Source organism: Coffea eugenioides, chromosome 9, assembly GCF_003713205.1.
Source record: "Coffea eugenioides isolate CCC68of chromosome 9, Ceug_1.0, whole genome shotgun sequence".
NCBI lineage: Eukaryota > Viridiplantae > Streptophyta > Magnoliopsida > Gentianales > Rubiaceae > Coffea > Coffea eugenioides.
The window spans coordinates 5361331-5378048 of record NC_040043.1 but is presented as its reverse complement, the minus strand read 5'-3'; the positions used below and the strand labels follow the sequence as shown (position 1 = coordinate 5378048).

Below are 16718 nucleotides of genomic sequence, written 5' to 3'. Positions count from 1 at the left end.
TTAAACTCAAACTGGAATCCATAAAATACAACCTAATCCAGGTTGCATGCATGCTAGGCTTGTTCGAGGGAGGTGATACTCTGGGGTCCAAGGTCTCTTTGTACTAGTCTTTAATTTGCGCGGCCGTGTAATGTTATTTACACTCCCGCCATTTGTTATATTATATAGTCTAATAAATGAAAACTATATAATAAAATGATAGTAGGAGTGCAAATAACAAAAAAGAGAGCGTAAATAACATTTCTCTTAGTATAAAACAGCAAATTTAAAATTTGGATCCACAAAATTGAAATCCAATTATGCCGTTTTGTCCCAAATGTATATAGCAAGATAATTATCTCATTACTCATTGACAATCTCGTTTTCATTGGGGCCGAATTCCTATAAATTAAAGATTTTGTAGTCACAGTACATTACTTTAACTGATTTTGGAAAATCAATTTTTATGATGTTCTCAATTACTTTTGGATTCTAATTGTAAATTTTTTAATGACCAAAAAAGTTAAAATTTATAATCATTTAAAAAGTAGTTTTTGCTGATCCTGATTTCTCCATAATCATTTTTTGTCATCATATTTTGTAAAATTTAAAACAACCGAGAACAAGGCTAATGGTGAGAGACATCTTCAAAAATTGCTTCTGAAATTTCGTATCCATAAGGGATGCATATATTTCGAGAATTTTCATTGGTAAAAAACCATCAATTAAATTTGAAGATCAAAAAATCAAATATTAGACTTGCAAGCAGTTGATTCATACCGTGATAAAATTCCTGGTAATCCAGAGATGATACCAAGTGTACAAAAAATTGAAAGGAAAAGAACAAAAAGAACAGAACAACTTTAAAGTTTATTGCTTTTACAATTCTACAAACTCTTCACTTCTTTTTTTGTGGCGTGTCATTTTCAATCTTAAAAATCACGAAACTCAGTAATATAAGAGTACAATAATTTTTAATAGTATCGTACATTCCATAAAATCATGAGGAAAAAACAAAGGGAGGAAATTGAATTGGTTATATCCAGAGTTGGTTGATGACGGATGACATATGGGGCTATGTTTGCAGGCTAAATGGCTGCTGTGGTGTCCTTGAAAACTTCCAAGCCACTTCTCTTCCAATCGAAGCTCCTCTGCTTCTCCCTCTTCTATTTCTTCTCCTCTCTATTCTTGGCTCTCTACACCACTCTCTCCAATACCAAATGCCTCTTCAGATCATCCCCATTTGATCCCATTCAGTATTCTCTCTTCTCTTACCCTTCTTCTTATGGAGAACACAAGTATGCCATTCCAACCCTTCGTTCTTCATGCGATTCCCCTGTTTATTTCTCAGGTACATATGCATGTCTCGATCAACTTTTGCGTGAGAGGATTCTCATTCATCTTGATTCTTGATCCGATTATGGTTGTTTATTGGATAAAGGGTTTTTGTTTCTGTATCCAGATTATTCTGCTGTTTCCCAAGAAATACAAGATTTATGTAGGAATTCAACCGCATTAGGATCCCGGACTCTGAATTATATGCAGAGGAATGCTCAGACTTTTGGTGGCAAATTCAGCACTCAGAAAAGATTTTCCTTTTTTGATCATCCCGGGGATGGAGCTAAAATCCCTTGTGGATTCTTTCAAGGAATCCCAATTACATTTCACGGTTAGTGTTAGTACACAGAAAAACATCCACTTGATTGAGTTTCCTCAAAAAAAAGTTGTAATTTCTAGGAAATCTTTATGGCTGCTTACAGGCACTGATACTACTATTTTTTGGGTACTTTTGTTGAATTCATTCTCAGATCGAGCGATCATGGACAGATGTGACAGAGTTGTGGTGGTGTCAGCCATATTTGGCGACCACGACAAAATTAGGCAGCCAAGGGGACTAGGGGCAAAGACACTGGATTCTGTATGTTTTTTCATGTTTGTAGATGCAGTGACCCTTGACAGGCTCGATTACCACAATCTGATTTCAAGAAAAGTCAAGGAACCTAAAGTTGGCGTGTGGAGGATTGTGAAGGTAGCAAGCGAGGAGTTATATGAAAGTGCAGCAATGAATGGAGTGATTTTCAAGTACTTGGTTCACAGGCTTTTTCCCAACTCAAAATATAGTATCTGGATCGATGCAAAGTTACAACTTGTGATTGATCCGCTGTTGTTAGTTCATTCACTTGTAATTCAGGAGGATGCTGATATGGCGATCTCAAAGCATCCATTCTTTCTTCACACAATGGAGGAAGCCATGGCAACTGCAAGGTGGAAGAAATGGTGGGATGTTGATGGATTGAAGTCACAAATGGAGACGTATTGTGAGAATGGCTTGGAACCATGGTCCCCAAACAAGCCTTATCCCTCAGGTACTCAACACTTCCTCTTGCCTGCTCATTGACAACCCCCAAACACCACCCCCCCAACACCCCAAACAAAAAAACTTTTTCACAATGGAGAAAGGAATAATGGCCCCCATTTGCAGTCCATATTGACGGTTGAGCCTGTAGTAGCTTGCAAGCAATCGTGTCTCAAACAAATTTGACAAAACGTACACAGCAAAAAAGACAGGAATTTAAGTTTGATGACAACCTTGCGGACAGAGATTAGCTATATTAATATTTGTTCCTTTAAGTTAATGAGCTGTACTCCATTGAGAAATGTATTAGGGATGCACAATAGATCAGCTGCATGCCTCTTTTGCTTTTTCAACCCTCTTAAGAGCAGGCCCTAAATCATGATTATAGTTTGGAAACGTAATATGGACGCAGACATTATTGAAGTATCCTTCGGAAGCATTTTTCTTTTGGATTGACGATGTTATAGTAATAAACTTTTGCATGTCATCTTTAAGCAAGTCAGCTTCTTGTAGGGTAATCTTTATGTGGATTCCATTCTTTTTTTAATGACGATTCTTGTCTAGAGGTCTGGCTACATGTGAATTCTTGGCTCAACTTGTCAAGTAGGTATTTTTTATGACCTTGTTTTTAGAGAAGATTCTTGGAGTTAGTAAGCCTAAATCGCCATTGTTGTTGGATGCTGAAAACAAATCAAGCACTTGCCTTGCATTTTAGCCTCGATGGCAGAGAACCAATCATCTGAACCTTTTCTTCCTTTTTTAAGGAGGGGAAGAATAATATAATTAAGGAATACATGTGAGCTCATGTGTCAACTCGCCAGTGGATACATTCTATGACTTTGGGTTATATTATAGAGAAGATTGATGTTAGGTTGAAGTGGCTTCAGTTGTTTGGTGATGAAAACAAGCCAAACACTTGCACTGCATTCTTGGCTCGATGGTTGAGAACCAAAAATTCCCTCTCTTTTAAGGAGGGGAAGAATAATATGTCGAATGCACGTGAGTTCTTTTACCTCATCTGGCCAGTGGACATGTATTTTTCTATGACCTTCCTTACAGGGAAGATTAATGTTAGGTAGAAATGGCTTCAGTTGTTGGATGATAAAAACTCTATTATCCGAAACAAGAACAATAGGGGGAATACATGTGAGTTCTTGGGTCAACAGCCATATGGATTGTAGACTAGGGTTTCTATTTTTTTTAGGGCACCGATAACATTTCTATAACCTAATTTATCTTAATTTAGAAGGAGAAGAGTTAAAAGAATCTATATATAGGTATAAGAATCTGAGTAGATCAAAGGGGTGTTCTGACACCTCCTTTGAATTTTTTTCACTGCAGATGGGTTCGAACCTGATCTATTGTCCCAAAGAGAATTTAGTCCTTTTTTATTGGCTATTAAGCCAAGGCTCAGTGGTTTGCTTTTCAACTACTTTCTAGCTGTTCAACTAGTCAGGGAAAACCAATAAAATTGTTCATTTTTTGTCTTTTGCAGATGTGCCAGACACTGCTCTAATTATAAGAAAGCATAGTATGGCTACAAACTTGTTCTCGTGCCTTGTATTCAATGAATTGGAGGCATTCAATCCAAGGGACCAATTGGCATTTGCATATGTTAGAGATCACATGAATCCGAAATTGAAGATGAACATGTTTGATGTTGAAGTTTTTGAACAGGTGGCTATTGAGTATAGGCACAACCTTAAACAAGGAGGGCCCTCTGTGGCCAAGGGACCCAAGATCAACAGAGCTAGTTTTGACTTGTTTGTAAATAAAACTTGTAGCAAGTGTGAGCAATATCTCTTGAAAATGTGGGGTGAGTCCCATGATTGATTTGTTGTCGATCAGACTTTTTTTCTTTTATACAGAACAGATTGTGAATGAAAAAGTAGAAAGGAAAAGCTGGCACATCAGAAACAGGCAGCAGCGAATGTTCAGGCAGAAAGATGAGCCAATCATGTGAATTCAGCTTTATAGAAACATTATCTGAAATCTGAAGTTCCTGCAGCGGATTGGGCCGACACAGCTCAGAATTTAAGGATCTAAGACTGGGACTGTTACCAGGATCTAGGACTTTTACCAGTGAAACCGTCCGAATCTATTTCGTGCATTTGAACAAAATGTAAATGTATTTGTTCAGAATGTAAATCAACTTGATTACTGTATAAATTGAATTTATTTTTATTAAGGCATGCCCAAACCATCAGCCTTAGGCTTTGGTGCGATGGGAGGCAAGGGTTCGAACCTTGTCTTCCACCAATTTGCCACAATTATGGTTCTTTAAAAAATCCAGACGGATGCGTGGTGCATCTATCTGGTCCAATGGTGGTTCTGTCCGCATCGATCCCCAATAGGTTCAATTGGATCTTCCTGTAGTTAGATTAAAATACAGTAGGAGTTGGAGTAGGAGTCTAGAGTAGGAGTAGGAGTAGCGATAATTGATTGACAAAAAAAAAATAAAATAAAAAATTAAGGCCTGCCGAAAATTCAGAATTTAACAGCCCTGCTGCTTTTGGGCTGATTCCCAAAATGATTCAGTGGCAGTAGGGTCCTCCAAAGCTGTTCCATTCTATCCATAGGAAACATCTAAATGCCTCTCTCTGGTCTACCACTTTTTTTTTTTTTTTTTTTGTACTTTTTAGAGTAGTACAAGAAAAGGCTTGGATCATTACGTGACAAATACAAAATTTTGACACAAGTGAATGCCTCCCAGGTAAGAATAGAATCGGACTATTACATTTTTGTGAATTTTCATTGTGATTTGGGTCTGCAAGAGCTTGAAGTTTTGTGACAAGTAAGAAGCTACTAATTCCATAACCATCAGTTAATTTTATAGCCTTGTGATAAATTATTGAATTGTTAAGGATTAATTAACATACGGGCACTTTGTGAATGGATTATAGCACTATTAGCGCATGTACTGTGTGCCCAAATGATGCAAAAATAATTAAGTATGTTTGGACTAGCCAATTTTTTTTAAAAAAATTTTGTTTGTATCACAATTACAATTGTTATTTACCTTTATATTTTTTCAATAACTTTTTTATCTAACATATATCACATCACAAAAGTTGTTACAGTTATTATTTCAAATAATACTGCAAATAATCTCCTATCCAAACACACTTATAGATTGTGAAGTAGTTATAACATGAAATTTACTTCACCGGATCATTGACTAGTAATGTAATGGATTTTTCACCTTTTACCACAGTTTGTTTCTAATTCATGTTTGGTTATTCTTTTTTTTTAAAAAAAAAAATTAGATGAAAGAAAGTAAGTGCAATTTCCTAAAAAGTGGAACGTTTTCTATTGTATGAAAAAAAATGCTACAAGAGAAATACCTAATCTTAAACATGTATATATTGTATGAATTTTTCCTCGAGAGTATAATTAAAAGTTCAACTATAGAAGATATGAGTTCAACAAAGTCAAAACATGTAAATTTGTGCATGAAAAATACCAATATATCTAGAATCGCATATGGAAAGATACCAATTTGAGACATTATGCTACACTTCAAGCAACTTTAACTCCCTTCTTGTACAAGACATTTGACTAATGATAATTCTACTATGTATAAAATTGTTAAAAATGTCAATTTGATGATTCAAGATTATGTAATTTATCACAAAACGAGGTATAATAATGGAATTATGAACGTATATTATGCTGTTTGCATGATTAGTTGAAAACTATGAACATTTTTAGAGTATTTATACAATGTATGTTATACGAAACATTTTTTTTAATATCAAACATGTAATATACTAATATATTACGAATTACATTGAGCTAGTTTATAATGTGTGATATGTACAAGCTACAAACCTCACAGGCTAGAGAGACATTCAATCGAAACTCTATCAAACACTGTTCAGGGAAATGATATTTACACAACTTTTCCGATTTCCAGGCCTCAATTCCATGAATCCTCTCGGGAATGTCAAAGGAGAGCCGAGGCATTAAAGCTTCATAATTGGTCCCTGTACTTGAGCAATATTCATCAGTCAATTTTGTTGGTTAACAATGAAGGGTCAGTCCCTCTTCAGCTAACAAACATTGATGATAAAATCAATGGTGAAATGAATAAAGAATGCCACTTCGTTTCCAGCAGCAGCAGTTCAATTCCTAGAAGCATACATGAATCTTATTTAGCTATAAATTAGTAGGAGTAGATCCCAGGATACCATTATCTCATCAATCATCTAAAAGTGCAAAAACAATCCTTCTGTTTTCCTCAATCTATTTTTACCATAGATAGAAGCATAATCACGCAAAGAAAATCACCAGACATGGGTTCTTCAAATAAACGAAAGAGCAGAACAGTAGTTACAGAGTCGTCTATGGTTGAAGGAAGCAGCTTTGCTCTTGTTCCAGTTCATGAACAAGACCCACAAGCGGTGGCAGTCAATGCACCACCAATTGTGTCATCATACAATGACCGAATTCGGCCGTTATTGGACTGTATTGACAAGCTAAGAAGCATTAAAATCATGCAAGAAGGAATCCAACTCCCTACTATTGTTGTTGTTGGGGACCAGTCTTCAGGGAAGTCCAGTGTCCTAGAGTCATTGGCAGGCATTAGTCTTCCCAGAGGGCAAGGTATTTGCACCAGGGTTCCGCTGATCATGAGGCTCCAGAGTCATCCTAATCCTCAGCCAGAGCTGTTTTTAGAGTTCAATGGAAAGGTTATGTCAGCTAACGAGGAGAATGTTGCTGATGTCATTAGTCTTGCAACTGATGAAATTGCTGGCCGAAGCAAGGGAATTTCCAACATTCCTTTAACGTTGACTGTTAAAAAGAATGGTGTCCCTGATTTAACAATGGTTGATTTGCCCGGCATCACAAGAGTTCCAGTTCATGGTCAGCCTGAAGATATCTATGAGCAGATATCAGCAATAATCATGGAGTATATCAAACCGGAAGAAAGCATAATCTTGAACGTTTTATCAGCGACGGTTGATTTTACTACTTGCGAATCAATTCGTATGTCCCAACGAGTTGACAAAACCGGGGAAAGGACCCTAGCCGTAGTTACAAAAACTGACAAATCCCCTGAAGGCCTGCTTGAAAAGGTTACAGCAGACGATGTGAACATTGGGCTTGGGTACGTTTGCGTTAGAAATCGTATTGGAAACGAATCTTACGAGGAAGCACGAGCTGAAGAAGCTATGCTTTTTCAAACACATCCTTTGCTATCTATGATCAGTGAATCTATGGTTGGCATTCCTGTATTAGCTGAGAAATTGGTGCACATTCAGGCAACCATAATTTCAAAATGCTTGCCGGATATCATCAGGAAGATCAATGAAAAACTCGGTGCAAATGTGGCAGAGATGAACAAGTTGCCACAGAATTTGACCTCCATTGCGGAAGCTATGACAGCTTTTATGCGCATTTTATCTTTAGCCAAAGATTCTTTGCGGAAAATTTTTCTGAGGGGGGAGTTTGACGAGTACCCTGGTGAGAAACATATGCATAGCACCGCAAGGTTGGCTGAGATGCTGAGCATCTACTCTGATGAATTACAATCTAAATGTAGTGAAATTATTCAAATCAAAAGTTCTTATCGGATGAAATCAGCATATTGGAGGAAGCAAAAGGAATTGGATTGCCGAATTTCCTTCCTCGAACAGCTTTTCTTGCCTTTTTGCAGATGAAGGTCAAGCTTATATCTGCAACCCCATTTGGGTTTGTCAATAAAATCTGGAGCTATGTTGAAACAGTGCTAATCCCAGTGCTGATGAAGCATTGCGAAAACTACCCGCAGCTCCAGTCCTCGATTAGAAGGGCTACACAGAATCTGGTTGCAACGAAGAAAGAACAATCAGTTGAGTGGGTCAGGGAGATCATAGAAATGGAGAAACTGACTGACTACACATGCAACCCCGAGTACGTGGCTACTTGGAATAATCTGATGGCAAAACATGAGCCGTTCATGGAAATAATGAACGATCATTCAAAGCCTACGATTATAACCATCGACGGATTTGGAGATATTGAAGTGGGACATCTGCGCAATCACGCTGCAGCTCTTGTACAACAAGCTTTTGATTTGAAAATGAGAATGACTGCTTACTGGAAACTCGTGTTGAGGAGGCTGGTAGATTGCATGGCTCTGCATCTACTGTTTAGCATTCAAAATCTGGTTAGCAAGGAAATGGAAGCAGAAATTATCGATGAGCTAATGGGAGCTGATGGTGGTGGGATGCAGCGGCTTTTAGAGGAATCTCCTATGATTGCCGATAAAAGGAGTAGGTTGAATCGAAGCATGATGCTGCTGAAGGATTCCAAGGAGGTGGTGGCTTCAATCATGGACGGGGTTTCTGCACTAAAATTCTGACCCGGGCTTTCTGTTTTTGCTTGTTTTTAAGATGCTAGTATCAATCATTTCTATTAGGTATTCATGTTTATGAATTCAGCTCTATTGGATCTACATTACTTGTTTTGCATGTTCCTTTTATTTCTTTTAATGTCCTTTGAATTATGTGAATTAATTTCTGTTTCTGGAGCTTATTGAACAGAGGGCTATATGGACAAATGTGAATTTATATGTGATTAATATGAATGTATCTAAATTACATAAATTTGAGACATTATTCTACACTAACAGCAATTTTGGCTTTCTTCTAGTACATGACATCAGATTAATTATAGTTCTATAATCTTTCTTGAATTATTTGAATAAATATGTAGGAATAATGATGGGACCTGCTATTATTTTGTATATGAATTGTTAGTTATGTCATTTTGAGAATACAAAATTATATAAGTTTTTGCCATAAAACAAAGTATAATAATGAAAAAGATTATTATGTGGTTTTTATGATTACCATATCCATCCACCCTTTTACTTTAATTTTCATTGCATGTCAATATCAAATAGGGTTATGTGAATGTTATCTTCCTTTGTTAATTCCCTATTCCTTACAATCCCTCAATTTTTTTTTTCATTTTATTAGGTATTTTTTGTAATGTCCTAAATCAAGCTTAAACCATATGTATGTATATGTGTTTTAAGATGCTTGCATGAATTGCTGTATTTTATTTAGTAGCATGCATGAATCGTCTATTTAGCTTTTTTTTTTTTTTTTTTTTTAGTACATCCTGAATAAATTAGCATCCTGAAAATCTAATTGAGATTCGAGAAGAGGAAGGGCCAGTCAGTTGAGTGGGCAATGGAAGATATAGAAATGGAGAAACTTTCTGACTATACTTGTAATTCTGAGTATCTGACTGCCTGGAATAGTCTGAGGGCAAGTCAGGAACAGTTTATGGCGATCATCAATGACCCATCCCGGTCTTCAAGCATGACGATTGATGGATTGGGAAGCATTGAAATTGGGCACCTGCGAAAGCATCAGCTTTTTGTGCAACAGGCTTCTGATTTGAAAATGAGATGATTGCATACTGGAAAATTGTACTGAAGAGACTGGTAGATGGCATGGCCCTCCATATATTGTTTAGTGTTAACAATCTAGCTAACAAGGACCTGGAATCTGAAATTGTCAACGAGTTAATGGGTGCTAATCGCGGTGGCATTAAGAAGATGTTGGAGGAGTCTCCCATGGTTGCCGAAAGGCGCGAGAGATTAACTAGAAGCAACAAGCTGCTGAAGGAGTCTAAAGAGATTGTGGCTGCAATAATAGACAGGGTTACTGGTTATGCTGAGTGAATAGCTCTGTTTACATTTTTTTTTTTCGAGTTATGGCCATGAATGTTGTCTTTTTATTGTAGGGACTGCAGAGGTGACTGAGGAGGAACCTGTTTTTTTTTTCTTCCTTTCTGAATTTCTGACTGGAGATCTCTCTTTTTTTTTTTTTTTGGGGTCAATTTGTTATGCTATGTGAAGTTATGCATTGGAGATTTTGGCTGGATGTACAATTTATCAAGGACTTCAGTTTAGGTGTTATCTTTTGTGGTAGGAAAATGAAGTATTGTAAAGCAGATCAAATCAGTTAACTACAATTGCTGAAGGGAAACAGATCAAGTCTTCCGCTGCTTTGCTTTGTTTGCTTCAGGGAACTCGATGGGTCTCAAAATGGTGGAATGAGAGTGTTGTTTACATTGGTGGGGAGTTCGCATATCTCATTTTAACAGCTTATGCAAGAAAGTATGAAAATGTCCTGTACAAGCACAACTACAACAGAGAGAGTAATCCAACAAGAAATTGGAGGAGCTAGGCTAGTCCACCACTCGAGCTCAACTTGAGTAAAACTATTTGAACTCGAGCTCATTGAGTTCTTCAAAATTGAACTCTAACTCGAGGTCGAGCTAGATCAAATCGATTTTTCAAGTTCAATTTTTTAGTAAATTTCATAATTTTATAATAAATAATTAAAAATTATATTATAAATATGCTACTAGATAAAGCTTGACGACTATTCAAGTTTTGATTTTTTTTTTTACTCGAACTCAATTCTATTACCTTATCAAGTAGTTTGAACTATTTCAATGCCAAACTCGATTCAACCCTTCGACAGAGCTACACGCGATAGTTTGATTAATTTACACCTCTAGGAAAGGAATGGGTTGGGTGGTATGGAGGGAAGAAGTGTAAGTGAGAGATTCCTAAATTTGAGATCTCCAACTTACACCAAAAAAAAAAAAAAAGCGTTAAAAGCAATCATTTTTCCACTATTGATTGATGGAAATTAGATACAAGAGTTATTTATCTAATACATTGAGGGAACATAAAAAGAATGGGTATTGGAGAGTAGCCCAGCCCACATGTTCGGATGAATTTTCTTTCTTTTTGAGTAAGAATTCATTTTCTTATTCGCATTGTTGCATTTTATAAAGTTATGTATTCGATATTATGGTTGGATTTTCTTTTCTTTCTTTGGTATGTATTAATTTTCTTCGTCACTGTCAATGACAGAGTCAATGGAAGGTTGAGGGGAGCCATGGCTCCCCACCCAAGTTTTGAAAGTTTTAATTGATAGTGTGTAAATATATGTGTAAAATAAAGTTGGCCTCCCTAATTTTTTACAATTTTAATTTATATTATGAAAGTTTATACATATAGCCACCTTTGAATTAATTTTTCTAAAAAAATATTTATTTATTTTATTGTGCTAATTATTTAACTTTCAAAAAATTAAATATATAATTTGATGATCCATAGTAAATTAATCGAATTTGATATATTATAATAGAAAGACTCACTTCATAATTATCAATGGACTAAAACAAAAGTAATTACTTTAATGGCCTATATATAAATATACAACTTAACCCAATTGATAAAAGATTTAAAATCATTGATCTGTTCTTTTGTTGACCCCTATACAAATATACAAATAATTACTTCAAGACTTGGTGAAGACAAGAAAATTAGTGATCTATCATCTTGTCAATAAATTGATTAGTTTTGTTCTCACTCTTCCTATATTAATTGCAACTACAAAATGGGCGTTTTCAATTATGAAAATAATCAAGACAAAGTTTAGAAACAAGATGGAAATAATTTCTTAAATGATTGTCTAACTGTGTAGATAGAAAAGGAAGTTACTGAAAATTTAGCACTGATTCAATCATAGATGAATTTGGATTTATGAAAGAGCGTAAAGTTCAATTTACTTTTAAGAAAAGATGTTGAAATTTTAAGGTATGTTAACATAATTTTTATTTTTATTTTTAATTGAAAATAGTTATATTTGTATTGCAAGTTTTATATATATGTGTATGTGTGTGTGCGCGCGTGCTCGCACAAGTGGCATATTGGAGTATCTTATTATAATGTGCAACTTGGGTGTTTTGTAATGTTATAAGATATTTAAATAAAGGTTATTTCTTGTCTTAATTTTCATTATGATTGTGCTGCATATTTATGAAATAGACATACCTTTATAATTAAAGTTAATATTTGATTAGATGACATATATTTGAATAGATGGAAATTATTTTGAACATAACATATTAAGATAATTTTGTTAGGAAAACTTTTGACCCCTCATAGAAGAAAAAATCCAAGCTCTGGTCATTGTCACAATATGAGGATTTATGCTTCTCTTTTATTCCCACTTCTACCCTATGATAACAACTCTTTTTTTTTTTTTGACAAACGATAATATTTTTATAGATATTAACATTTGATAATACAAGCGCTAATTACAAAAATGGGTAACTACCCCCATATCTTTCCTAGCTAAAGCTGAAAGCCAAGTTGGGAATGTACCTTCCCATTCAAAACTTCTAGTTGCCTTGACTGCGAATTGAGCCAATTCATGGCTACAACTATTAGCAGTTCTGGGAACAAAAGAGAAAGTGCAACTTTCAAATCTTTTCTTCAGGACATCAATGTCATCCAGGAGTGTTTGGAGTCTACATTCCTGAACATTGTCCGTATTGATGAGGCTCACAACATACTTGCAGTCAGATTGGACTTCTATGTTTGTCCATCTTGCACCTTGAGCCATTTCCAGCGCACCTCTGATTGCTCGAGTTTCCTCTGTGGCTGCTTCCCCTTTCCTCCTCTCAGTAATTCCTTTCGCTTTCACTATCACCCCGCACCAGTTCCTTGCAATGATCCCCAATCCTGATCTGACCATTTTAGCTGAAATTGCTGCGTCCGTGTTGATCATCATTGTTCCTTCCTTAGGAGGCTCCCATCGCTGCTGGACCTGTCTTTCCATTTCTAGATCTGAATTTGTTCTTGTGTCTGATTCATACACTGCCTCATACTCGATCCATTCCTGCTGTGCCTTGTCTATTATTACTTTTGCATCCACTAACTCACTCTGGAATGCTAACTTGTTTCTAGCTTTCCAGATTTGCCATAAGAGGTTCACCGTAAGCTTGATTCTATCTGCTCCTTGTGTCTCCTTTGTTGATTGCGTCACAGCTTCCCACCATCTCCACAAGTTACCTTGTAGTGCAACTAAGCCCTCCCACCTTACAGGAGCTAACTTCCATGTCACTTTAGCTTTTGGGCAGAAGAAGAAAATGTGCTCAATGGTTTCCGTTTCCTTCCCACAGCAGTGACATATCTTGTTACTGATTCCAAATCTCTTGTACAGAGCTTTATTTGTGGCCATTCCATTTTGCAGACATCTCCATAAAAAATGTTTCAGTTTCATCTTAACGTTTAGGCTCCACAATCTTTTCCATACTGTGTGCTTTCTAATTTCCCAGCTGGTTTCCGGATCAGATGCAAGTCTTCGATTCATCATTTCACTTTGCTCCTTTGCAACAACATATCCAGTCTTTACAGTGTAAATCCCAAACTTGCTATAATTCCAAAACAATCTGTCTTTTCTATCATATAAACTAAGGGGGATATTAGTAATATGATCCACATCAACAACATTAAACCAGTGCTTCAAGAGATCATTCTTCCACTTTCCTCCCTCTATTAGCTCGTGGACAAACTCGAGCTGACATCCTATTGATTTAACCGTTGTTACTCTTCCATCACCCAAGCCAGGTATTCATCTATCATGCCAAATCTTCGATGCCAAATCTTCATTGACCTTCCATCTCCCACTCTCTTCCATAGCCCCTGTTGAAGTAGTTCTCCCCCCTTATGCATACTTTTCCAGTACCAAGAAGCATTGTTAGGTGGTTGTTGTCCTAACCAGTCATCCTATACTTAACCTTCAGGACTTTGCTTACTAACAAATTTGGATTGGTAACAATTCTCCAAATTTGTTTTGCAAGCAGAGCCATATTGGAGGCTTCCAGGTCTCTAAAACCCGTCCCCCCCTTTCCCTTTGACCTCTAAAAGTTTACTCCACCTAACACAATGTACTTTTTTTTCAGATTCCCCACCACCCCACCAGTACCTTGCGATTCTAGCACTAATGGCTTTGCACAAACTTTTGGGTATTTTAAAGCAGGACATAATGTATGTAGGCATAGCCATAATGACTGATTTGATCAAAACCTCTTTACCCCATTGGCTAAGCAACTTTTGTTTCCATCCTTGAAGCTTACTACTAATGTTACTCAACAAATACCAAAAAACCTGGTTTTTAGCTCTCCTAATGGTCATCGGAAGACCTAGATATTTACCACTATGAGCTTCCCTCATATTGTCCAACACCTCACTAATTTCCCCTCTAAGCATCATGGGAGTATTTCTAGTAAAAAATATGGCAGCTTTGTCAAAATTTACCACCTATCCAGTTGCTTGACCGTAAAGCTGAATTATCTCATTGATCTTCTGAGCTTCTTGTTTGCTAGCTTTACAACACAAGAGGGAGTCATCTGCAAAAAATAAATGAGACACCATGGGGCTGTCTTTGCAGATTTTTATACCAGTTAGATGCTTATTATCCACAGCTTTCTTGAGTAAATTTGAGAGCCCTTCAGTACATATGATAATGATAAACAAATAAGGAGATAGAGGATCTCCTTGTCTAATCCCTCTGGAAGGTTTGACACATCCCACCTTTTGTCCATTCAAATTAAAGAAGTAAGAAACAGTGGAAATACAAGTCATGATCCATTGAACAAAAGTAGGACAAAAACCCATGTGCATCATAATTCTACCAAGAAATTTCCACTTCACTCTATCATAAGCTTTAGACATATCAAGCTTAATGGTCATGAAGCCTACTTTACCAGATCTCTTGCTTTTCAGAAAATGTAAAAGTTCATGAGCAATGATAACATTGTCAAGAATTTGTCTGCCTAGAACAAAAGCAGATTGAGATGGACTAATGCAGTGCTTAAGAACTTTTTTTCAGTCTATTAACCAACAGCTTGGAAATGGTTTTGTACAAAACATTGCATAGACTAATAGGTCTGAAATTAGTTAGCATCACAGGGTTATCAACCTTGGGGATTAGGGAAATGATGGTCTCATTAATAGACTTAAGGAGATTGCCCGTATGAAAAAAGCTAGTAATGGCATTGACAATATCATCTTTGATTATGTTCCAGTATGTTTGAAAAAAACACGGGGACATACCATCAACCCCAGAAAATTTGTTAGGAAACATAGAGAAAATGGCTTGTTTGATCTCCAACTCATCCACAGGTTTAATCAACTGTGCGTTCATGAGATTGGAAATAGTGCGCGGTATGCCTTGTAGCACTTCATCAAATTCTATTGGGTTATTGGAGGTGAAGAGCTCCTTATAGTGTGTACACAATTCGTCCTCAATTTCCTGGTCACTCCTACACCACTCCCCATCAGTTTTCTGGAGGATGCTGATCCTGTTTCGTTTCCTTTTAGCCATGACACTTTGGTGAAAGTAAGCAGTGTTTTTGTCCCCCTCCTTGAGCCATCTACTTCTTGATTTCTGACTCCAGTATAGCTCCTCGTCCTTATAGGCTTTGCTTAACTGAAGCTTTAAAGTTGTAATGACTCCCTTATTGCACCGCTCATCTGCCTCTCTTGTTACCTTCAGTTGCTCCTTTATCTCCTGGATTTTTGCCTTTGCATTACCTTTGGCTGTCCTGTTCCAATCGATCAATGCTAATCTGCACTCCTTAATTCTTCTCACTACTTTAAACATTCTGGATCCATGTTGTTCTCTCCCCCAAGCTGTTTTAATTACCATTTCAGATGCTTTGTCTTTTGCTCATCTTTGGTCGAAGAAAAACCTTCTTTTACCTCTCCTTTGTTGCGGGTTCGTGTCCACCATAAGGAGGCAGTAATCAGATGCCTCTTTTCAATATGCTCACAAGTCACATTTTCATATAACTGCATCCATCCAACACTCCCTAAACATCTGTCCAACCTCTCCTTTACCTCCCCCTCCTCGTCCCATGTATTACTCCATGTCCAAGGGACCCCTACAAACCCTATATCCACCAGCTCCTTCCTAAAAATAAAGTTATTAAAGTCCCTAAAGCTACCCTCGAATCTTTCTCTCCCTCCCCATTTCTCTCCATTAGAGCAAATATCATTAAAATCACCCATAACAGCCTATTTCTCACCCCATTCCCTCTTTTTTTCCTCTATTGTTTTCCATTGATGTTTCCTAACTCTATCCTCCATACTTGCATAAATTCCTACCAGCCACTAGTCATCATTTGTTTCCTTATCTACTACCCTCGCTGCAATGTACCAGTCAAACCTTGTACATCCAGCAGTACCACATCCTCCTTCCAAAACAAAGCTAACCCCCCAACTCTACCCTTAGGATTCACAACAAAGCTATTCTTAAAATTAACTCTTTTTTGAACTTGTTTCATATATCTTTCCTGGTTTTTTGTTTCACACAAAAACATGATATTAGGAGAGAGTAGGTGAAGTACCTCCTTCAGTTGGGGAATTGTCAAAGGGTCTCCTGTACCTCGACAATTCCACACCGCCACCTTCATTGTGTTAGTGGAGGCATTGCGGGGCTAGCCTCCAATTCCCCTCCCTGTTGGGCAGCATTTTCGTCCCTTTTTACCAGCTTGTGTTTTGAGCCTTCTTCAAAGT

General features: G+C 36.9%; 2 protein-coding genes and 1 pseudogene across 3 annotated transcripts; 2 read left to right on the top strand and 1 right to left on the bottom strand.

Annotated features, from left to right (window-relative positions):
• The first annotated feature begins 1059 nt into the window (after nucleotides 1-1059).
• Nucleotides 1060-4523, top strand: LOC113783418. Of its 2 annotated transcripts, none has more exons than XM_027329546.1 (4): nucleotides 1060-1330; nucleotides 1442-1648; nucleotides 1788-2345; nucleotides 4204-4523. In XM_027329546.1, the coding sequence occupies exons 1-4, from the start codon at nucleotides 1072-1074 to the stop codon at nucleotides 4296-4298; spliced, it is 1119 nt and encodes a 372-aa protein (XP_027185347.1). In that variant the 5' UTR covers nucleotides 1060-1071; the 3' UTR covers nucleotides 4299-4523. The 2 variants fall into 2 exon arrangements, with proteins under 2 accessions (XP_027185347.1, XP_027185348.1); XM_027329547.1 differs by having other exon boundaries at nucleotides 3831-4286.
• A 2107-nt stretch (nucleotides 4524-6630) lies between these two features.
• Nucleotides 6631-8681, top strand: LOC113782050 (annotated as a pseudogene).
• A 5778-nt stretch (nucleotides 8682-14459) lies between these two features.
• On the bottom strand, nucleotides 14460-16211 carry LOC113782049. Its single transcript, XM_027327961.1, has 3 exons — nucleotides 15847-16211; nucleotides 15255-15745; nucleotides 14460-14974 (listed from the first exon to the last, which is right to left on the bottom strand). The coding sequence occupies exons 1-3, from the start codon at nucleotides 16209-16211 to the stop codon at nucleotides 14460-14462; spliced, it is 1371 nt and encodes a 456-aa protein (XP_027183762.1).
• Nucleotides 16212-16718: the final 507 nt, after the last annotated feature.